Source organism: Electrona antarctica, assembly GCF_951216825.1.
Source record: "Electrona antarctica genome assembly, chromosome: 23".
Lineage (NCBI taxonomy): Eukaryota > Metazoa > Chordata > Actinopteri > Myctophiformes > Myctophidae > Electrona > Electrona antarctica.
In genome coordinates this window covers 38,176,879-38,199,454 of record NC_136804.1, presented here as the reverse complement: position 1 = coordinate 38,199,454, position 22,576 = coordinate 38,176,879, and the positions used below count along the sequence as shown (strand labels likewise).

The 22,576-nt window shown below is 46.6% G+C and overlaps 1 protein-coding gene across 1 annotated transcript in view; it reads left to right on the top strand.

Moving 5' to 3' along the window:
* Positions 1-19,733, top strand: part of LOC306916782 (protein mono-ADP-ribosyltransferase PARP12-like) — a gene marked incomplete at both ends in the record, with an annotated part of 37,537 nt that extends 17,804 nt beyond the window's left edge. Inside the window, 10 exons of the mRNA XM_079494799.1 lie at positions 3,297-3,465; positions 6,842-6,962; positions 8,456-8,552; positions 9,886-9,961; positions 13,314-13,444; positions 13,783-13,934; positions 14,572-14,737; positions 15,876-16,031; positions 18,981-19,185; positions 19,338-19,733. Coding sequence (XP_079350925.1) covers positions 3,297-3,465; positions 6,842-6,962; positions 8,456-8,552; positions 9,886-9,961; positions 13,314-13,444; positions 13,783-13,934; positions 14,572-14,737; positions 15,876-16,031; positions 18,981-19,185; positions 19,338-19,733 — 1,669 coding nt within the window. The remainder of the gene's footprint in view (positions 1-3,296; positions 3,466-6,841; positions 6,963-8,455; positions 8,553-9,885; positions 9,962-13,313; positions 13,445-13,782; positions 13,935-14,571; positions 14,738-15,875; positions 16,032-18,980; positions 19,186-19,337) is intronic.
* Between the last annotated feature and the right edge of the window lie 2,843 nt (positions 19,734-22,576).

Below are 22,576 nucleotides of genomic sequence, written 5' to 3'. Positions count from 1 at the left end.
GTCCAATGTAGTTATGTTAACAGTTCATAAAGTTAACATAACTATAACTAAATGCATTTGAAATTCAATAAAGGTTACTTTTCAGGATTCCAATTCAAAAATGGCAAAAAAATATTCAGGTTTTCAATTCAAATATAGCAAAAATAGCTCTTTTGAGCTTGTAGATCGGCTATTTTTGCTACAACAGAAATATGCAATGTGGCCCTCTGGAGTGAGTGTGGAACTATAGTGGCCCTCTGGAGTGAGTGTTTGAACTATAGTGGCCCTCTGGAGTGAGTGTGGAACTATAGTGGCCCTCTGGAGTGAGTGTGGAACTATAGTGGCCCTCTGGAGTGAGTGTTTGAACTATAGTGGCCCTCTGGAGTGAGTGTGGAACTATAGTGGCCCTCTGGAGTGAGTGTGGAACTATAGTGGCCCTCTGGAGTGAGTGTGAAACTATAGTGGCCCTCTGGAGTGAGTGTGGAACTATAGCGGCCCTCTGGAGTGAGTGTGGAACTATAGCGGCGCTCTGGAGTGAGTGTGGAACTATAGCGGCCCTCTGGAGTGAGTGTGGAACTATAGCGGCCCTCTGGAGTGAGTGTGGAACTATAGCGGCCCTCTGGAGTGAGTGTGGAACTATAGCGGCTCTTTGGGGTGAGTGTGGAACTATAGCGGCCCTCTGGGGTGAGTGTGGAACTATAGCGGCCCTCTGGAGTGAGTGTGGAACTATAGTGGCCCTCTGGAGTGAGTGTGGAACTATAGCGGCCCTCTGGAGTGAGTGTGAAACTATAGTGGCCATCTGGAGTGAGTGTGGAACTATAGTGGTCCTCTGGAGTGAGTGTGGAACTATAGTGGCCCTCTGGAGTGAGTGTGGAACTATAGTGGTCCTCTGGAGTGAGTGTGGAACTATAGTGGCCCTCTGGAGTGAGTGTGGAACTATAGTGGCCCTCTGGAGTGAGTGTGGAACTATAGTGGCCCTCTGGAGTGAGTGTGGAACTATAGTGGTCCTCTGGAGTGAGTGTGGAACTTTAGTGGTCCTCTGGAGTGAGTGTGGAACTATAGTGGCCCTCTGGAGTGAGTGTGGAACTATAGTGGCCCTCTCCATCGTCAAAGTTGCCCACCCCCAGACTAAAACAATAGGTAAAGGTAAACTTTATTATCCCATGGTTGGTAGGGAGAGACAACTCAACTCAAACTTTATTTACATACTGTAGCACGTATCACAACGACCAATGGTCGACCAAAGTGCATTCAAGTTGTCATGGTGACACATAGAGCACACCAAACTAAATGAAATACCAACGCACACACAATATAATATAGCCCCTCCCACCCTCTAGTCACTAACATGCGCTCACACACACACACACACACACACACACACACACACACACACACACACACACACACACGCTCTAGCTAGCATACAGTGCACTGCCACAAACACAGTAGCTGTGTCCAGCCTGTGTAGTTCATTATGTGATGTCTCCTATCCAGTAGTCTCACATAACCAGACAACTATTCCACAATCTCCGAATGCTACATTGAGTCTGGAACTACAGCCCCATGAGCTGAGTAAGGAATGCTATATAGAGTCTGGACCTACAGCCCCATGAGCTGAGTAAGGAAGGCTATATAGAGTCTGGAACTATAGCCCCATGAGCTGAGTAAGGAATGCTATATAGAGTCTGGAACTACAGCCCCATGAGCTGAGTAAGGAATGCTATATAGAGTCTGGAACTACAGCCCCATGAGCTGAGTAAGGAATGCTATATAGAGTCTGGAACTATAGCCCCATGAGATGAGTAAGGAATGCTATATAGAGTCTGGAACTATAGCCCCATGAGATGAGTAAGGAATGCTATATAGAGTCTGGAACTATAGCCCCATGAGCTGAGTAAGGAATGCTATATAGAGTCTGGAACTACAGCCCCATGAGCTGAGTAAGGAATGCTATATAGAGTCTGGAACTACAGCCCCATGAGCTGAGTAAGGAATGCTATATAGAGTCTGGACCTACAGCCCCATGAGCTGAGTAAGGAAAGCTGCTATTTCCGTTATTTTAAAATATCTTTAGAGCTTATTTTTTTATTTCCTTTTCTGCTAAGCAACAAGCTATATATGCTTAGATGTTTTCTATTTATATTAGGATAAATGTGCGCAACTGTAAAGACGAAACGGAAGTGGCGAGGAGGCTCCACTTCCGCTTTATATTTTACTCATGACACCTCTTCTGTTGGTCCAGACTGTATGATGAACAGCTCTTCCATTGGTCCAGACTGTATGACGAACAGCTCTTCCATTGGTCCAGACTGTATGATGAACAGCTCTTCCATTGGTCCAGACTGTATGACGAACAGCTCTTCCATTGGTCCAGACTGTATAATGAACAGCTCTTCCATTGGTCCAGACTGTATGACGAAGAGTTTGGAAATGCTTCATCATAACAGTCTGGTAACGCGAGACTACCTATCCAGTGGGTGTGTCCAGCCTGTGTTGACCTCTTGACCTCTGTGATGTCTCCTATCCAGTGGCTGTGTCCAGCCTGTGTTGACCTCTTGACCTCTGTGATGTCTCCTATCCAGTGGCTGTGTCCAGCCTGTGTTGACCTCTTGACCTCTGTGATGTCTCCTATCCAGTGGCTGTGTCCAGCCTGTGTTGACCTCTTGACCTCTGTGATGTCTCCTATCCAGTGGCTGTGTCCAGCCTGTGTTGACCTCTTGACCTCTGTGATGTCTCCTATCCAGTGGCTGTGTCCAGCCTGTGTTGACCTCTTGACCTCTGTGATGTCTCCTATCCAGTGGCTGTGTCCCGCCTGTGTTGACCTCTTGACCTCTGTGATGTCTCCTATCCAGTGGCTGTGTCCAGCCTGTGTTGACCTCTTGACCTCTGTGATGTCTCCTATCCAGTGGTTGTGTCCAGCCTGTGTTGACCTCTTGACCTCTGTGATGTCTCCTATCCAGTGGGTGTGTCCAGCAGCCTGTGTTGACCTCTAACCTCTGTCTCCTATCCAGTGGGTGTGTCCAGCAGCCTGTGTTGACCTCTAACCTCTGTCTCCTATCCAGTGGGTGTGTCCAGCCTGTGTTGACCTCTAACCTCTGTCTCCTATCCAGTGGGTGTGTCCAGCAGCCTGTGTTGACCTCTAACCTCTGTCTCCTATCCAGTGGGTGTGTCCAGCAGCCTGTGTTGACCTCTAACCTCTGTCTCCTATCCAGTGGGTGTGTCCAGCAGCCTGTGTTGACCTCTAACCTCTGTCTCCTATCCAGTGGGTGTGTCCAGCAGCCTGTGTTGACCTCTAACCTCTGTCTCCTATCCAGTGGGTGTGTCCAGCAGCCCGTGTGCTTCGACACCATGACCCGTGGACCGAAAGCGGTGCGCCGTCTGTCCACCGTGTCCTCCGTCCTGGAGCCCTCCTTCGTCCTCACCACGGACTGGGCCTGGTTCTGGGAGGACGAGGTCGGAGCCTGGAACCGCTACGCTGCCGCGGTGAGTCATTAAGATCTGGAACATCTGTGTCGCTTTTTGAGTGGTGCAACCACTCCCTTACGGAGCTATGTGAGTGGGTGGGTGGGTGGCTGGGCTCCCTTACGGAGCTATGTGAGTGGGTGGGTGGGTGGCTGGGCTCCCTTACGGAGCTATGTGAGTGGGTGGGTGGGTGGCTGGGCTCCCTTACGGAGCTATGTGAGTGGGTGGGTGGGTGGCTGGGCTCAGCACAAAAACAGCATGGTTTTTTTTCACCACCTGTGCGAACAAAAACCTTTTTTTTTTTTTGCAACCCCCCCCAAAATAATTTGGCGACCCCCGCCCCAGGGTATCGCGACCCACAGGTTGAGAACCCCTGTTTGGAGTGTGTGTGTGTGTGCGTGTGTGTGTGCGTGTGTGCGTCAATTTAACAAAGGTGCAGACAATCAGAAATCAGCAGAGAGAGACCGACGTTTCCGCTTCTCTATGCCGAATTGAAGTGGACTCGGTCCCAGACTTTAGAATTGAAGTGGACTCGGTCCCAGACTTTAGAATTGAAGTGGACTCTGACCCAGACTTTAGAATTGAAGTGGACTCGGTCCCAGACTTTAGAATTGAAGTGGACTCTGACCCAGACTTTAGAATTGAAGTGGACTCGGTCCCAGACTTTAGAATTGATGTGGACTCGGACCCAGACTTTAGAATTGAAGTGGACTCGGTCCCAGACTTTAGAATTGAAGTGGACTCGGTCCCAGACTTTAGAATTGAAGTGGACTCGGACCCAGACTTTAGAATTGAAGTGGACTCGGACCCAGACTTTAGAATTGAAGTGGACTCGGTCCCAGACTTTAGAATTGAAGTGGACTCGGTCCCAGACTTTAGAATTGAAGTGGACTCGGACCCAGACTTTAGAATTGAAGTGGACTCGGACCCAGACTTTAGAATTGAAGTGGACTCGGTCCCAGACTTTAGAATTGAAGTGGACTCGGTCCCAGACTTTAGAATTGAAGTGGACTCGGTCCCAGACTTTAGAATTGAAGTGGACTCGGTCCCAGACTTTTTATTCTCTCCCTGGAAATAAAAACGTCTGGGTTTCCGAGGCTAGTATCGACGACTGACAGAATCCTTCCAGTGAATCAGCTTTTTAAGCAGTTAGAAACGTAGGTCTACGATTACATGAATACAGAGTGGGACAGTGGGTGGCTTCAGGCTGAGTTGATTTTACATCTAGATGAAAGGAAACATTAGGGGGGCACGGTGGCACAGTTGGTAGTGCTGTCGCCTCACAGCTAGAAGGTCCTGGGTTCGATTCCTGCTCGGGACGCTGTGGGTGCTGGCGGCGTGTTTCCTCCTCCAGTGCCCATACCCGAGGCGGGGTTGGCGAAAGGGCCTTTCTGTGTGGAGTTTGCATGTTCTCCCCGTGTCCCCTAGGGTAGGTACCCTCACAAAAACATGTAGTAATCCTGGTCTCTAAACTGCCTCCCCCTGGCCAGCCGAGGCGCCTGATGGAGGGGAAAGGAACTGGTTGGAATAACGTGTTCTTCTCCGCTCCCTCCATTGGCTCCCGGTTGCTGCCCGCACAGAATACAAAACTCTGATGCTGGCATTCAAAGCAACCAAAGGCATGGCCCCCCCATATCTCACAAGTATGATCGTACCCTACAAACCCTCCCGCGCACTCAGATCAGCCAACGCAGGGAAGCTGGAGGTACCCTCACTAAAAACGCCGGGACAACGCTCCACACGTCCCAAACTCTTCTCCCTTCTGGCTCCAAAACTATGGAATGCACTTCCCATCACAGTCAGAACTGCAGCCTCACTCCCAATCTTCCGCCGTAGTCTGAAAACCCACCTCTTCAGACTCCACCATGGCCCGTAGCACTTGCCCTAGCCTAGCCCCTTAGATAGCACATTATGTAGACTTAGATAGTATTTTAAACAGACTTATAGCTTGTTACGTAGACAGCTCTAGAATTGCACTTTATGTAGTCATAGCACTTTATAGTACACATGTATAATATATTATATAGTATAGTATGTATAGTTAACATAGATACTCCACTGTTACGTTCTCAGTTTACGCATGATTCATGATAACTACTTTTTATATATGTGGTGTATGCCATGCTTTTGTTATTGCTTGATGTAAGTCGCTCTGGATTAAGAGCGTCTGCTAAATGCCTAAATTGTAAATTGTAAATTGTGTTCCTTCCACGCGCTACGTCCAACCAGGGAAACGCCCCCTGTCAGGTGTAAAGGAGCAACTTGGACACTCAGGCATGAAGGAAGCATGAGTTCAAGTCCGTTGCTCTCCCCATGTCCCCCATATATGGGGACTAGGTTGGCGGAGGGTGTGTAGAGCCCAGGATCACATTAGATAATTGGCACAGGGGTGAAAAAATGGGTTACAAAATCGAGGGATAAAAAAGAAAAAAAAAGAAAGGAAACATTAGGTATGCATCTCAGAGGCGTTGGTTCTAGAACCACACCAGACGATAGAGATCCTATCAGTTTAACACTTACAGACTAGCCTCAAAGGGTCAAATGGAAATGGCTTGCTCTACAACAGGGGTGTCCACACTTGTTTGACTTGAGGGCTACTTTCAAAATGACCAGCTCGACAAGATCTACCCACCGAAAACATTATAATACCATGGCTGAAAATGGCTTTGGAATAGCGGCGCTATTACATTCAAGACAAATGCACTTGGAATGGGAAATAGAGGTGGAGAAATGGAATAGGTTGGGGTTTTTTTTTGTATTTCATTTGTAATTGTGCGCAGCAGCACTCCTTGAAAACAAAGTATTGCATTGTGGGTTTGAGCTGACAGGCTATTTTTTATGTCAATCAATCAAGTAAACTTAATTCAAGTGGCAGATGCCAAAAATACTTTTTATATTTAAGAGCGTCTGATAAATTCACATGCTTTGCTTGACCTTTGACCTGTTTGTGTGTGTGTTCTCCAGAGCGGAGGTCACAGAGCAGCGGCCGTCAGCGGTGCTCTACCTGACCTTTGACCTGTGTGTTCTCTCCAGAGCGGAGGTCACAGAGCGGCGGCCGTCAGCAGTGCTCTACCTGACCTTTGACCTGTGTGTTCTCTCCAGAGCGGAGGTCACAGAGCGGCGGCCGTCAGCAGTGCTCTACCTGACCTTTGACCTTTGACCTGTGTGTTCTCTCCAGAGCGGAGGTCACAGAGCGGCGGCCGTCAGCAGTGCTCTACCTGACCTTTGACCTGTGTGTTCTCTCCAGAGCGGAGGTCACAGAGCGCGGCCGTCAGCAGTGCTCTACCTGACCTTTGACCTTTGACCTGTGTGTTCTCTCCAGAGCGGAGGTCACAGAGCGCGGCCGTCAGCAGTGCTCTACCTGACCTTTGACCTTTGACCTGTGTGTTCTCTCCAGAGCGGAGGTCACAGAGCGGCGGCCGTCAGCGGTGCAGAGCTGGAGCAGAAGTTCCAGAACGACGAGAAGACCGAGGTGGAGTTCACCGCGGGGTCACAGACATACACGCTGAGTTTCCAAGGTCAGAGTTCAGAGGTCACCGTGGGGTCACAGGCTCCTCATGCATAGAAGGAAGCATGAGGTCAGTCCGTTGCTCTCCCCAGGTTGGCAGAGGAAGTGCAGCGCCCAGGATTACATTAGATAATTGACACTGGGTGAAAAAATGGTTTGCAAAATTGTGGGATAAAAAATTGAGAAAAAAAAATATTGCACTGTCCAACTCGGCTCAGTAAAACTATGACAAATCCTAAGTTCATCTTGGGGGAGTGACACGCAGCGGAGGCAATCGGGACTCGAACCTGTGACGCGTCAGGTTACATATAGGAGCTTATGTGCCTGGACCGCTAGGCCAAGCGGTCCGCTAGCCTCTCGTGGCCCCTAAAGGCCCTCAGGGCAGTGATATCGTCTGGCCACACGGGGCTAGAGGTCAGGTAGCCTCTCGTGGCCCCTAAAGGCCCTCAGTCTGGCCACACGGGGCTAGTGGTCAGGTAGCCTCTCGTGGCCCCTAAAGGCCCTCAGTCTGGCCACACGGGGCTAGTGGTCAGGTAGCCTCTCGTGGCCCCTAAAGGCCCTCAGTCTGGCCACACGGGGCTAGTGGTCAGGTAGCCTCTCGTGGCCCCTAAAGGCCCTCAGTCTGGCCACACGGGGCTAGTGGTCAGGTAGCCTCTCGTGGCCCCTAAAGGCCCTCAGGGCAGTGATATAGTCTGGCCACACGGGGCTAGTGGTCCGCTAGCCTCTCGTGGCCCCTAAAGGCCTTGGACCATGTACTGTACGCCATTTCTAACTGTATCATTTTATAGGGCTGTCCCGATCGGATCGGGTGATCGGACATCGGGGACCGATCACGTCATTTTCAGAGCCAAAAAACCTGATCGGGACATCCCTAGTATCAATATTATATCCATATCATGATATTAGACTGGATAACGTCTGTTATTGTACTGTTGTGATATGTTGGCATAAACCTGTTCTATAAAAAATATAAATATCGGACCGGGAAAAATCGGTATCGGCAGATACTCAAAATCCCGTGGCGGCCATCTTACCTCGGGGCCACATAACATTGTGTCTATGGGGCATGTACTCTTAAATAACCACAACTTGCTCAATTTTCAATTGATTTTCAAACGGTTTGGTTTGTTATAAACGTCAGAGACGTCCGCATACTTATATGCTTTTATACGACGTTCATATAAAAAAACTAAATTAAGCAGATAAGCGTCCTGAATCATAGCCACGTTGACAACGTTTGTAATAAACCAACCCGTTTGTAAATCCGTCAAGATTTGAGGGAGTTATGAACTGTACTGTAGCCCCGAAGTAAGATGGCCGCCGGGTGAACTACGTCAGAGACTCTGCCTTGAGCCATCTAGACTTTATATATATCTATGATCAGGACATCCCTATATTTTCTTTATTGTATTTTGGGTTTTGTTTCTCCAGATATGATCCAGACTAATCATAATAATGTTTCTCCAGATATGATCCAGACTAATCATAATAATGTTTCTCCAGATATGATCCAGACTAATCAGCGCTACGGCACCCAGAGGCTGGTGAGGAGACGCCCGGTGTTTGTTTCTGCACATGACGCCCAAGTCATGAAAACAACGTAATGATAATAATTATAATGGATTGCATTTTTATTATATTGAAATGAAATGGATTGCATTTTTATTATATTGAGCGCGGCTACGAGCTTGTAGATCTGCTATTTGTTCAATAGCTAAAGTATAACATAATGCTTGACCCATTTAGGCCTGACCTCGAAATTTAAAAAAAAATCTTCTAAATTCTCCAGTTTTCTGAAATAAATATTTTCACGATTTTTTCAAAGATAGCAGACCTACAAGCTCGTAGCACGCCTCTCGGTGGCGCGCTATGAGCTTGTAGATCTGCTATTTTTCAATAGCTAAATTATAACATAATGTTTAAAACACCAAAAGGGGTTCCCGCCCAAAATGGGTTAAAACACCAAAAGGGGTTCCTGCCCAAAATGGGTTAAATCGTTTTGTAAATGTTGTCGACTAAAATCTTAATTTTAATAGTTTTTTAAATGTTGTCTTCTTAAATCTTCCTTTAAATAGTTGTGTAAATATTGTCTTCTTAAATCTTCCTTTAAATAGTTTTGTAAATATTGTCTTTTTAAATCTTCCTTTAAATAGTTTTGTAAATGTTGTCTTCTTAAATCTTCATTTTAATAGTTTTGTAAATATTGTCTTCTTAAATCTTCCTTTAAATAGTTGTGTAAATGTTGTCTTCTTAAATCTTCATTTTAATAGTTGTGTAAATGTTGTCTTCTTAAATCTTCCTTTAAATAGTTTTGTAAATGTTGTCTTCTTCAATCTTAATTTTAATAGTTTTGTAAATGTTGTCTTCTTCAATCTTCCTTTAAATAGTTTTGTAAATGTTGTCTTCTTCAATCTTAATTTTAATAGTTTTGTAAATGTTGTCTTCTTCAATCTTCCTTTAAATAGTTTTGTAAATGTTGTCTTCTTCAATCTTCCTTTAAATAGTTTTGTAAATGTTGTCTTCTTCAATCTTAATTTTAATAGTTTTGTAAATGTTGTCTTCTTAAATCTTAATTTTAATAGTTTTGTAAATGTTGTCTTCTTCAATGTTCCTTTAAATAGTTTTGTAAATGTTGTCTTCTTCAATCTTCCTTTAAATAGTTTTGTAAATGTTGTCTTCTTCAATCTTAATTTTAATAGTTTTGTAAATGTTGTCTTCTTAAATCTTAATTTTAATAGTTTAGTAAATGTTGTCTTCTTAAATCTTAATTTTAATAGTTTTGTAAATGTTGTCTTCTTAAATCTTAATTTTAATAGTTTTGTAAATGTTGTCTTCTTAAATCTTAATTTTAATAGTTTTGTAAATGTTGTCTTCTTAAATCTTCATTTTAATAGTTTTGTAAATGTTGTCTTCTTAAATCTTCCTTTCTTCAGCCGAAGGAATCCGTCCAACTTCACCGCTCTGCCAGGACACTGGGACAAGTCCCAGACTCCACAAACGGGATTCAAGGTATTTTTTTATTGCATTCTGCATCCCATTCTGCATCCCAGTGGAACTTTAAACTGTAACTTTAGTGAAGGAAAAGTACCTACAATAATTACCCCTAAATGAGATCCACTGTCGTCAAGAAGAGCCCCTGAAATCTGCCAGGATCACATGGTGTTGATAATGTCTGCCGTCACATCCGTGTGGAATGGCTTTCACTGCAGTCGGTTGTTATACCCACAGTTTATACATTTAATACATACTTCATCTCTGCATCTCACAGTTTCATACTCACTTCTAAACTGCACGGAATATCTTCCTGCTTATCCACATTTTTCATAGTCTTTGTGTGTGCATAAGTTCCTCTTTCTCTTGCTGTGTTGCCAGTTTTGCAAGAGAAACAAGTGGCCAGGTCTAAGAAAACAAGCACAAATGAAAATAGCTGATCTACAAGCTCACAGCGACACATTGTGAGGTTGTACATCCGTTATTTAAAAACACATTGAGAATACATTGAAATACTTTATTTTATTTTATTAAACATTGTAATAAAAAAGGCATAAAATATGTTCAGATGGATGTCTGTGGACAATTACATAGTATTAATCTGGGGTTCCTTGATGTGAAGAAATGTGGAAGCAAGCCCAAATAAGCAACTACTGTACACTATAGAATCAACCTAAAAAAAACATCAACCAGCAACTACCAATAATTTATTTGCAAGTGACTTTACAGAAGAAACAAGTCAAAGGTTGCTGATAATAAGCAGACATGGCAACACGGCCTGAAGGAAGCAAAGCACACACACAAGGAGCCCCAGTACCTTGGCGGGGAAAAATGTGGATAGATATTATTTATCTCTGTGTCAATTCACCCTTTGTCAGCCTTCTGATTGGTCCCTGACTGACCAACCAGCAGGCTATTTCTTGCCATGTCCCGCCCTGGTTCCGCCTTGTTTATGTTGAAAAAACTAAAAACAAACATGACATGCCCTGCAGTCACCATGCTGCACCTGTGATGTTCCTTTTTACTGACACCAAGTTTAAAATAAGAATTGAACTCACAGAATATCAATACGAAGCAACTGAAAAACATGTTATATTTCAATGGTAGTGGATGGAGAGAGAGGGGATATTTGTCCAACCACAGAACAGCAACCAATGGGTGCGAAAAGTGGCACAACCAGGGGCGGGACTTTCGACAAACTAAGACACAAAATGTTTGTCGACTACCTATGCAAAAACTAAGCTATGAAGACTAAAGTTGGGACTAAATATTTGTGAGAGTGACTAGTGGAGAAGAGATCCAGTAGAACTAAATGTCAGGGAGGGACTAGTGGAGAAGAGATCCAGTAGAACTAAATGTCAGGGAGGGACTAGTGGAGAAGAGATCCAGTAGAACTAAATGTCAAGGAGGGACTAGTGGAGAAGAGATCCAGTAGAACTACATGTCAGGGAGGGACTAGTGGAGAAGAGATCCAGTAGAACTAAATGTCAAGGAGGGACTAGTGGAGAAGAGATCCAGTAGAACTAAATGTCAGGGAGAGACTAGTGGAGAAGAGATCCAGTAGAACTAAATGTCAAGGAGGGACTAGTGGAGAAGAGATCCAGTAGAACTAAATGTCAGGGAGGGACTAGTGGAGAAGAGATCCAGTAGAACTAAATGTCAAGGAGGGACTAGTGGAGAAGAGATCCAGTAGAACTAAATGTCAGGGAGGGACTAGTGGAGAAGAGATCCAGTAGAACTAAATGTCAGGGAGGGACTAGTGGAGAAGAGATCCAGTAGAACTAAATGTCAGGGAGGGACTAGTGGAGAAGAGATCCAGTAGAACTACATGTCAGGGAGGGACTAGTGGAGAAGAGATCCAGTAGAACTAAATGTCAGGGAGGGACTAGTGGAGAAGAGATCCAGTAGAACTAAATGTCAGGGAGGGACTAGTGGAGAAGAGATCCAGTAGAACTAAATGTCAGGGAGGGACTAGTGGAGAAGAGATCCAGTAGAACTAAATGTCAAGGAGGGACTAGTGGAGAAGAGATCCAGTAGAACTACATGTCAGGGAGGGACTAGTGGAGAAGAGATCCAGTAGAACTAAATGTCAAGGAGGGACTAGTGGAGAAGAGATCCAGTAGAACTAAATGTCAGGGAGGGACTAGTGGAGAAGAGATCCAGTAGAACTAAATGTCAAGGAGGGACTAGTGGAGAAGAGATCCAGTAGAACTAAATGTCAGGGAGGGACTAGTGGAGAAGAGATCCAGTAGAACTAAATGTCAAGGAGGGACTAGTGGAGAAGAGATCCAGTAGAACTAAATGTCAGGGAGGGACTAGTGGAGAAGAGATCCAGTAGAACTAAATGTCAAGGAGGGACTAGTGGAGAAGAGATCCAGTAGAACTAAATGTCAGGGAGGGACTAGTGGAGAAGAGATCCAGTAGAACTAAATGTCAGGGAGGGACTAGTGGAGAAGAGATCCAGTAGAACTAAATGTCAGGGAGGGACTAGTGGAGAAGAGATCCAGTAGAACTACATGTCAGGGAGGGACTAGTGGAGAAGAGATCCAGTAGAACTAAATGTCAGGGAGGGACTAGTGGAGAAGAGATCCAGTAGAACTAAATGTCAGGGAGGGACTAGTGGAGAAGAGATCCAGTAGAACTAAATGTCAGGGAGGGACTAGTGGAGAAGAGATCCAGTAGAACTAAATGTCAGGGAGGGACTAGTGGAGAAGAGATCCAGTAGAACTAAATGTCAGGGAGGGACTAGTGGAGAAGAGATCCAGTAGAACTAAATGTCAGGGAGGGACTAGTGGAGAAGAGATCCAGTAGAACTAAATGTCAGGGAGGGACTAGTGGAGAAGAGATCCAGTAGAACTAAATGTCAGGGAGGGACTAGTGGAGAAGAGATCCAGTAGAACTAAATGTCAGGGAGGGACTAGTGGAGAAGAGATCCAGTAGAACTAAATGTCAGGGAGGGACTAGTGGAGAAGAGATCCAGTAGAACTAAATGTCAGGGAGGGACTAGTGGAGAAGAGATCCAGTAGAACTAAATGTCAGGGAGGGACTAGTGGAGAAGAGATCCAGTAGAACTAGATGTCAGGGAGGGACTAGTGGAGAAGAGATCCAGTAGAACTAAATGTCAGGGAGGGACTAGTGGAGAAGAGATCCAGTAGAACTAAATGTCAGGGAGGGACTAGTGGAGAAGAGATCCAGTAGAACTAAAAGACAAGTCGTTTTATGTTTGGTTGTGTGCAGGTGTCATGCTCCGAAAATAGCAGATGGACAGGACCTCTAGCACAGGTTTGTGGTAACAGTCCAGAGGTGGTTCCTCCTTTGGGGAACGTTCTAACTAACATGACTCCATGTCCTCTTCTCCCCCCCGCCCCAGAGAGTTTCCCTGGCGACCGCCTCGGCGGAATACCGGGAGATCGAGGGTCTGTTCTGCAACACCATGACGGGAGTGGACCTCCTGCACGTCGAACGCATTCAGAACAAAGATCTCTGGGAAGCCTTTCAGTTGTACGTCCTTAAAACATTATTCAGTACGGGAACCCCTTTTGGATACTTTAGCTACTGAAAAATAGCAGATCTACAAGCTCATAGTGCGGCACCGAGTGGCGCGCCATGAGCTTGTAGATCTGCTATTTTTTTTAAATCGTTAAAATGTGAGCAAATCTTTGAATATATATTCTTTCACAGTGAACACTCAAATCTCAAATCTTTGCTTCTGGGAGGGGAGGGGGGGGGGCTCGACATATAGATGGGGGTCGGCGGCATATTATATATGCATTATTGACCAGATGCATTTTGTAGTTCCTAACTAATCTCCTCTCGTTGGATTCCAACGTGTAAAACAGGCAGAAGGACGTGATGAAGAGGAACAACGGCGGGCAGAACGTGGCCGAGAGGAAGCTGTTCCACGGCACGGACCCCCAATACGCCGACACCATCTGTAGACACAACTTCGACTGGAGGATCTGTGGCACGCATGGGACGGCCTACGGGAAGGGTAGGTTGGGGTTGAGAGAGAGAGAGAGAGGGGGGGAGAGAGAGAGGGAGAGAGGGGGGCTGTGTTTGTGTTTTGTTTTGGTGCCATGTGCGTGCACGTGTGCGTGTGTGTGTGTGCCTTGCTTGTGTGAAGTTGCGTCTTTATTTAATTGTGGTCTGTTCTGCTTGTTTGGCAGTTGCGTGTGACGTTAGATTCGTCTCGGTGCGTGCGTGAGTGTGTGTGCTTGGGTGACGTTTTAACCATTATTTTAAACTTTATCTATTGAAAAATAGCAGATCTACAAGCTCGTAGCGCGGCACTCTGTGCTTGTAGATCTGCTATTTTTGAAAAATCATGAAAATGTGGCGCACATCTCTGAATATATACAGTATATTCTTTTTCAGAGCGAACGTTTTTAACTCAAATCTTTGCTTCTGAGGGGTTGCTGGAACAATATATTTTCAGATGGGGGTCGGTGGACAATTACATATATTTGTGGGGGTCCTTGACAATGAAAATGTTTGAGAACGACTGACATAGAAACATTTTTTTGTCAGGATTTAGAACACATTTGTAGAATCGTCCCCATGAAGGTCTAAATGTGTTGATGAACTTTCAGTCGTGAGATTACATGTTTTCCTTTTCTTCCCCGTGGCAGGCAGCTACTTCGCCAGGGACGCCAAATACTCCCACAGCTACACGGGCCAGTCTGACGTCAGGTCCATGTTCGTGTGTCGTGTTCTGGTGGGAGAGTACACCGTCGGCAGCCCGGACTACGTCCGCCCGCCCTCCAAGGACGGAGGGGACAGCGTCTTCTACGACAGGCACGTGCACAGTACACACACACACACACACACACACACACACCTACGACAGGCACGTGCACACACAGACCAGATCAAAGAGGGCTTCAGCCCCTGCCCCTTCTTACCCGTCTGTAGAACAACTGTCCCCTCTAGAACAGGGGTTCTCAACCCGTGGGTCGCGACCCCTCGGGGGGTCGCCAAATTATTTTAGGGGGTCCCCAAATTATTTAAAAAACAAAAAAAGATTTTTAAATTTTATTTTCACTTTTTTTTTAAAATAGCAGACCTACAAGCTTGTAGCGCGCCACTCGGTGGCGCGCTATGAGCTTGTAGATCTGCTATTTTTCAATAGCTAAATTATAACAATGCTTAAAACACCAAAAGGGGTTCCCGCCCAAAATGGTTTAAGGTTATTGTAGCAGTCAATTTATATTGGGGGTCGGGAGGGGGCGGGGCGGGGGTCCCGAGACATTGCCAAAGCATTTCCGGGGGTCCCCGGCCAAAAACGTTGAGAACCCCTGCTCTAGAAGACCATGAAAGCAGCATTTACTGTGGTGAAAAAAATGCGAATGCCCCCCCCTCCCCCTTTTTCCTTTCCATGCCATACCCGAAGGCAGAATCCAGGTTGAATTCTCCAGGAGAATTCTCTCCTGAACTTTGAAAGCAGCATTTTACCTCGAAAGAAAGTGTCCTCTCCTCTGTTTTAGAAATCCATGTCGTATCCACGCCACATCTCCCAGTATAGCTAAAGAGTGTGGGTGGGCAGCGGTGGCCGAACGGTGGCCGAACGGTTTGCGGAGCGGTCTTGATACCGGAAGGTCGCCAGTTCGTATCCCCGGACCGGCACGTTAAAATTACCACCGCTGAAGTGCCCTTGCGCAAGGCATTGAACCACTACCATGAAATGTTCTATGAGCAGGGCCTGGCTGTAAACAAGTATCTGATGCTTAGTCCAGTTACCCTGGGTAAATATAGTAACTTTGCTTTGGGGGTCGCGCCCCGAAAATAGCAGATCTACAAGCTCTCAACGCTCACAACGCGTCGTGCTGCGACGCGTTGTGAGCTTGTAGATCCACTATTTTCGCCGCTTTGCCAAAAGTGCCCTTTCGGGTGATTTCTCTAACATTCTCTCTGCTCGTCCCTGTTCCCACGGCAGCTGTGTAAACCGTGGAGACGACCCGTCCATCTTCGTGGTGTTCGACAAGCCTCAGATCTACCCCGAGTACCTGGTCCAGTACCAGATGAAGACCGCCGCCTCCTCCTACTCCTACTTCTCAACACCGGCGACCAGCAGCGTGTCTGTACAGTACAGGTACAGTACTCTAGATCTAGGTCGCCAAATTATTTTAGGGGGTCCCCAAATTATTTTCCAAAAAAAAAAAAAAAAATGATTTTTTTTTAAATTTTTATTTTCACGATTTTTAAAAAATAGCAGACCTACAAGCTCGTAGCGCGCCACTCGGTGGCGCGCTATGAGCTTGTAGATCTGCTTTTTTTCAATAGCTAAATTATAACAATGCTTAAAACACCAAAAGGGGTTCCCGCCCAAAATGGTTTAAGGTTATTGTAGCAGTCAATTTATATTGGGGGTCGGGAGGGGGCGGGGCGGGGGTCCCGAGACATTGCCAAAGCATTTCCGGGGGTCCCCGGCCAAAAACGTTGAGAACCCCTGCTCTAGACCAGCAGCGTGTCTGTACAGTACGGGTACAGTACAGCAACTCTACTGTCATGCCCCTCAGACATTATTAACCCATTCTGGGCGGGAACCCCTTTTGGTGTTAGCATTATGTTATGCTTTAGCTATTGAAAAATAGTAGATCTACAAGCTCGTGGCGCGCCACCGAGTGGCGACTGACATAGAAACATAGCTTTTTCAGAAAACTGTCAGGATGTAGAAGACATTTTTAGAATCTGATCTCAGGTCAAAATGGGTTAACACTTTAATTGCCCGGAACTATTTAATCCATTACATTCATGCGCCCAGTCGATTTACACGGACGCCTTTTCCGGACGGACCGGCCGGAAGTTCATGATGTTGTGTAGCAGCTAACAATAGCCACAGCACTCTAGAGTCGATCGACAACAACGGGAGACAAGAATAAATCTATCGAGACTAGCGACTGGACCGCGGAGCGCCGTCTAAGACAGGATATTTTTTCAGAAAAAGACGGGATGATTTAGATCGCGATTTATGAACGTTTTAAGATTTTCGTTTTCATCAGCTAAACAGAGGAGGGAGTTTTTCGATGACGTCTCACTCTTGCGCGTCACCGAGGAGAGCCCAGGAGGCGCGCCTGGGCTATACAGCCATGCGATCTGTTCTCGTATCAATAAACTTCGTCTTTTGGACAATACTTCGTCCTGGGTGACGGGCGTTACTAATAGAAAGGACAATACTTCGTCTTGGGTGACGGGCGGTACTAATAGAAAGGACAATACTTCGTCCTGGGTGACGGGCGGTACTAATAGAAAGGACAATACTTCGTCCTGGGTGACGGGCGGTACTAATAGAAAGGACAATACTTCGTCCTGGGTGACGGGCGGTACTAATAGAAAGGACAAAGAACTTCGTCCTGGGTGACGGGCGGTACTAATAGAAAGGACAATACTTCGTCCTGGGTGACGGGCGTTACTAATAGAAAGGACAATACTTCGTCCTGGGTGACGGGCGTTACTAATAGAAAGGACAATACTTCGTCTTGGGTGACGGGCGGTACTAATAGAAAGGACAATACTTCGTCCTGGGTGACGGGCGTTACTAATAGAAAGGACAAAGAACTTCGTCCTGGGTGACGGGCGGTACTAATAGAAAGGACAATACTTCGTCCTGGGTGACGGGCGTTACTAATAGAAAGGACAAAGAACTTCGTCCTGGGTGACGGGAGGTACTAATAGAAAGGACAATACTTCGTCCTGGGTGACGGGCGGTACTAATAGAAAGGACAATACTTCGTCCTGGGTGACGGGCGGTACTAATAGAAAGGACAATACTTCGTCCTGGGTGACGGGCGGTACTAATAGAAAGGACAATACTTCGTCCTGGGTGACGGGCGGTACTAATAGAAAGGACAAAGAACTTCGTCCTGGGTGACGGGCGGTACTAATAGAAAGGACAATACTTCGTCCTGGGTGACGGGCGTTACTAATAGAAAGGACAATACTTCGTCCTGGGTGACGGGCGTTACTAATAGAAAGGACAATACTTCGTCTTGGGTGACGGGCGGTACTAATAGAAAGGACAATACTTCGTCCTGGGTGACGGGCGTTACTAATAGAAAGGACAAAGAACTTCGTCCTGGGTGACGGGCGGTACTAATAGAAAGGACAATACTTCGTCCTGGGTGACGGGCGTTACTAATAGAAAGGACAAAGAACTTCGTCCTGGGTGACGGGAGGTACTAATAGAAAGGACAATACTTCGTCCTGGGTGACGGGCGGTACTAATAGAAAGGACAATACTTCGTCCTGGGTGACGGGCGGTACTAATAGAAAGGACAATACTTCGTCCTGGGTGACTGGTTACTAATAGAAAGGACAAAGAACTTCGTCCTGGGCGTTCGGAGTGTTAATAGGCCTGACGTCGAAATTTAAAAAATGTCTTCTAAATCCTGACAGTTTTCTTGAAAAACCCATGTTTCTATGTCAGTGGTGCTCAATATTTCATGTCAAGGACCACAAAAAATATATGTAATTGGCCGCCGACCCACATTGAACATGAAAATATGTTGTTCCAGGGACCCCCCCAGAAGCAACGATTTGAAAAGTGTTTGCTCTGAAAGAACATATATTCAAAGATTTGCGCCACATTTTCATGATTTTTCTAAAATAGCAGACCTACAAGCTCGTAGTGCGGCACTCGGTGCCGCGCTATGAGCTTGTAGATCTGCTATTTTTCAATAGCTAAGGTGTACCATAATGCTTAAAACACCAAAAGGGGTTCCCGTCCAGAATGGGTTAAGGGCTGGTTTGGCTCCGAATTTCCTCCAGTTTAAACGAGACAAAACCAGAAATAATAATTTGTGTTGTTCCCCCTAACTCCTAACTCTTGTCTTCCAATGTCACTCATACAGTCTGTATTCATGTTTTTATTCCATTATTATTATTATTATTAATATGATTACAGTACAGGCCGCGACCTGGCCGTGATCTTTGATTCTGACCTGTCATTTAGTCCTCGAGTCACACAAAGTAGTGCAGACGTATATAATATAAATAAATACAGTCATTATTCATGAATAAATTATTATCATTATCATTACAGTACACCTGCACCCAGACCTGCAGCTGCGCCTGCTGCTGTACTGACACCTGTAGCTGCAGCTGCGCCTGCAATTCTGAGACCAACGCCTGCAGCTGCAGCTGCAATTCTGAGACCAACGCCTGCAGCTGCAGCTGCAATTCTGAGACCAACGCCTGCAGCTGCAGCTGCAATTCTGAGACCAACGCCTGCAGCTGCACCTGCTGCTGTACTGACACCTGTAGCTGCACCTGCAGCTGCAACTCTGAGACCAACACCTGCAGCTGTACTGAGACCACCAGCTGCAGCAACTACACCTGCGACAGCCACGCATGACACAGCTGCACTCATACAAGCACTGTACAGTACACCTGTACCCAGACCCAGTACACCTGTACCCAGTACACCTGTACCCGGACCCTGGACACCTGGACCCAGTACACCTGTACTCAGACCCAGTACACCTGTACCCAGACCCAGTACACCTGTACCCAGAACTCTCCTGTACAGTACACCTGTACCCAGTACACCTGTACTCAGACCCAGTACACCTGTACCCGGACCCTGGACACCTGGACCCACGCCCGGAACTCTCCTGACACCAACACCTGCACCCAGAGTCAGAGCAACACCTGCTGCGCCTGCACCAGTAAAGGGACCTGCTCCAGCTGCACCCAGAGCTGCGTCTGCAGCGCCTGCGGCTGCAGCGGCTGCAGCGGCCATGCATCGCGCAGTCATGTACAATGCGTTACCTCCAGCCGCCCCCGCGACCCCTAGCTACGTCCTAACGTCACCCCACCGTTCACCGTTCACCGTTCCTTCACCCCCTAGCTACTTCCTGACGTCAACCCGCCCTTCACCTCCGGCCGCGTCTCCTTCTCCTTCTTCTTCTTCTTCTTCCTCCTCACGGCAGAAGACAAAGAAGGACTGCGTCGTTTGTTGAACGTGACACTGAGGGGGTCAACGATGCGACGGTACAGGGGTCAGAGGTCATTCGATGATGCGTCCGTGCACGGACGAGTGTGTCCGACTGTCCGTGGCGAAGGCTTGGTCTTGGTCTGTCCGTGGCGAAGGCTTGGTCTTGTCCCGTGGCGAAGGCTTGGTCTTGGTCTGTCCGTGGCGAAGGCTTGGTCTTGGTCTGTCCGTGGCGAAGGCTTGGTCTTGTCCCGTGGCGAAGGCTTGGTCTTGCCTGTCCGTGGCGAAGGCTTGGTCTTGTCCCGTGGCGAAGGCTTGGTCTTGTCCCGTGGCGAAGGCTTGGTCTTGTCCCGTGGCGAAGGCTTGGTCTTGCCCCGTGGCGAAGGCTTGGTCTTGCCCGTGACTTTTCATTTTGACGCCATTGCCATTATAAAGTTCTTATTTTGATCATAAGACCCAACTTGCTGAATGGTGTCTGACACTGATTTCTACGACACTATGGGCAGTATTATGCGTGTCTTAAGTACCAGGTCTTATTACTTAACTTAAGACCTGGAGGCGTGATCAATGCCATTTGGCCACTCAGAATAGCCAAACGGCATTGACCACGCCTCCAGGTCTTAAGTTAAGTCATAAGACCTAGTACTTAAGACACGCATAATACTGCCCAAAGTATGTATGGCATATTCCCAGAGTCCAACTAGTACTAAGTGGTTCTCAAATGTGTTATTTGCAAAGGACACCCCATAACTCTAAAGGACACCCCATAACTCTAAAGGACCCCCATAACTCTGAGAGTGTACGAATGTCTCAGAGTTACAGACCCATAAGGGTCCATTTGGTTCCATTCGTACACTCTCAGAGTTACAGACCTCTTTATGCGTTTCTGCTAATGTTATTGTCCATTTCATTTTGCATGTTCGTGGGGTGAAAAAAATGGGATTTTGACTAAAATGTCCACCAGAACACAAGCCAACATGGCGACGGAGGAGCTCTGTGAATGTCGGGTTCCTTGGACCGCGCGGCGTCACATTTACACAAAGAACATGACAATGTAAATAATTGTATTCCACTACAAAACGCTCAGGATTTAACTTGTGATTGTTTGACGTGTGCCGTCTGTGTACGCCGGTCCATCGCTGTGGGGTTTGACTGCCCGGCCAGCCCTGATATCTTTAATATCTCACTTCTTATGTGAAATTGTATAGATATTATTATAGTTTGATAATGTTCTCGTTCATGTTGGAATATAAATATTACAGTTACAGCCGGGGAGCCACAGGCCCAAAATTGGACATTACCTGTGATGTCATTTTTATTTTTATTTGTGTTTTCTCTATTAATTTGGTCATTAAGGTCCACATAATGAGAGGTGCGTTCATGTTAATATAAAATGGGTTTATGGAGGAAAAGGTGACTGGCTCTTGTTATTTCCTCCCAAAATGGCCAATGGAAATACTTGGATTACTTTTGATGGGAATTTTAATGTAATAATTTTGGCAGGCAAGCATGACACAAATTGTGGTCTGTGGAATACGTTTATCGGTGATGTCATTGGTCTGATATCTTTAATACGTTTATCGGTGATGTCATTGGTCTGATATCTTTAATACGTTTATCGGTGATGTCATTGGTCTGATATCTTTAATACGTTTATCGGTGATGTAATTGGTCTGATATCTTATCGTATGTGAAATGGTATAGATATTATAGTTTGATATTGTCTCGTTTATGTAAATGTTACAGTAGTTAGTAATAGTAATCAGTAGGCTAGTAGTAATTTCCAAATGCTTCCATCATACAGTCTGGACCAAATGAAGAGCTGTCCTGAGTAAACTATAAAGCGGAAGTGGAGCCTCCTCCCCACTTCCGTTTCGTCTTTACAGTCGCGCAAATTTATTATAATATAAATAAGAAATCTCAGCATATATAGCTTGTTGTCCTTAAGGCTCATTCATAGTCTGGACTTTCGGTGGTGAAGTGACCACCGCTCCGGTGGTGAGGCGACCACCGCTCTGGTGGTGAGGTGACCACCGCTCTGGTGGTGAGGTGACCACCGCTCCGGTGGTGAGGCGACCACCGCTCCGGTGGTGAGGCGACCACCGCTCCGGTGGTGAGGCGACCACCGCTCCGGTGGTGAGGTGACCACCGCTCCGGTGGTGAGGTGACCACCGCTCCGGTGGTGAGGTGACCTAGCCTGGCGCGGCCAGACTCATAGCGAGGGTTCACTGATGTTTACTATGCGGGGAAGAATCTTCAGTGAATCCCCGCTATGAGGCTGGCAAAGCCAGGCTAGAGGTGACCACCGCTCCGGTGGTGAGGTGACCACTGCTCCGGTGGTGAGGTGACCACTGGAGCTGAAATAACGTTGAACGGTGGTGAGTAAAAAGGGCTGGGGCGGTGGCAGTGGTTTGCTCTTCACCGTGGCTCAGTGACGTCATGTTGTAGTTTGGTGGTCACCTCACCGCACAAAATCCAGACTATGAATAACGCTTTAGTCAGCTCATGGGGGCTATAGTTCCAGACTATAGCATTCGGAGATTGTGGAATAGTTACATTCTGCATTACGCCTATTTGACCACTAGAGGGAGACATCGTCGTGATTGTCAAACTCCTTTGTCTCAGGGAACTCCTGTGATCAGACATTTTGAGCGGCAGGTGCTCAAGTGCACCTTGTGCAGCACGTGGAACCGGCCGGTTGACTT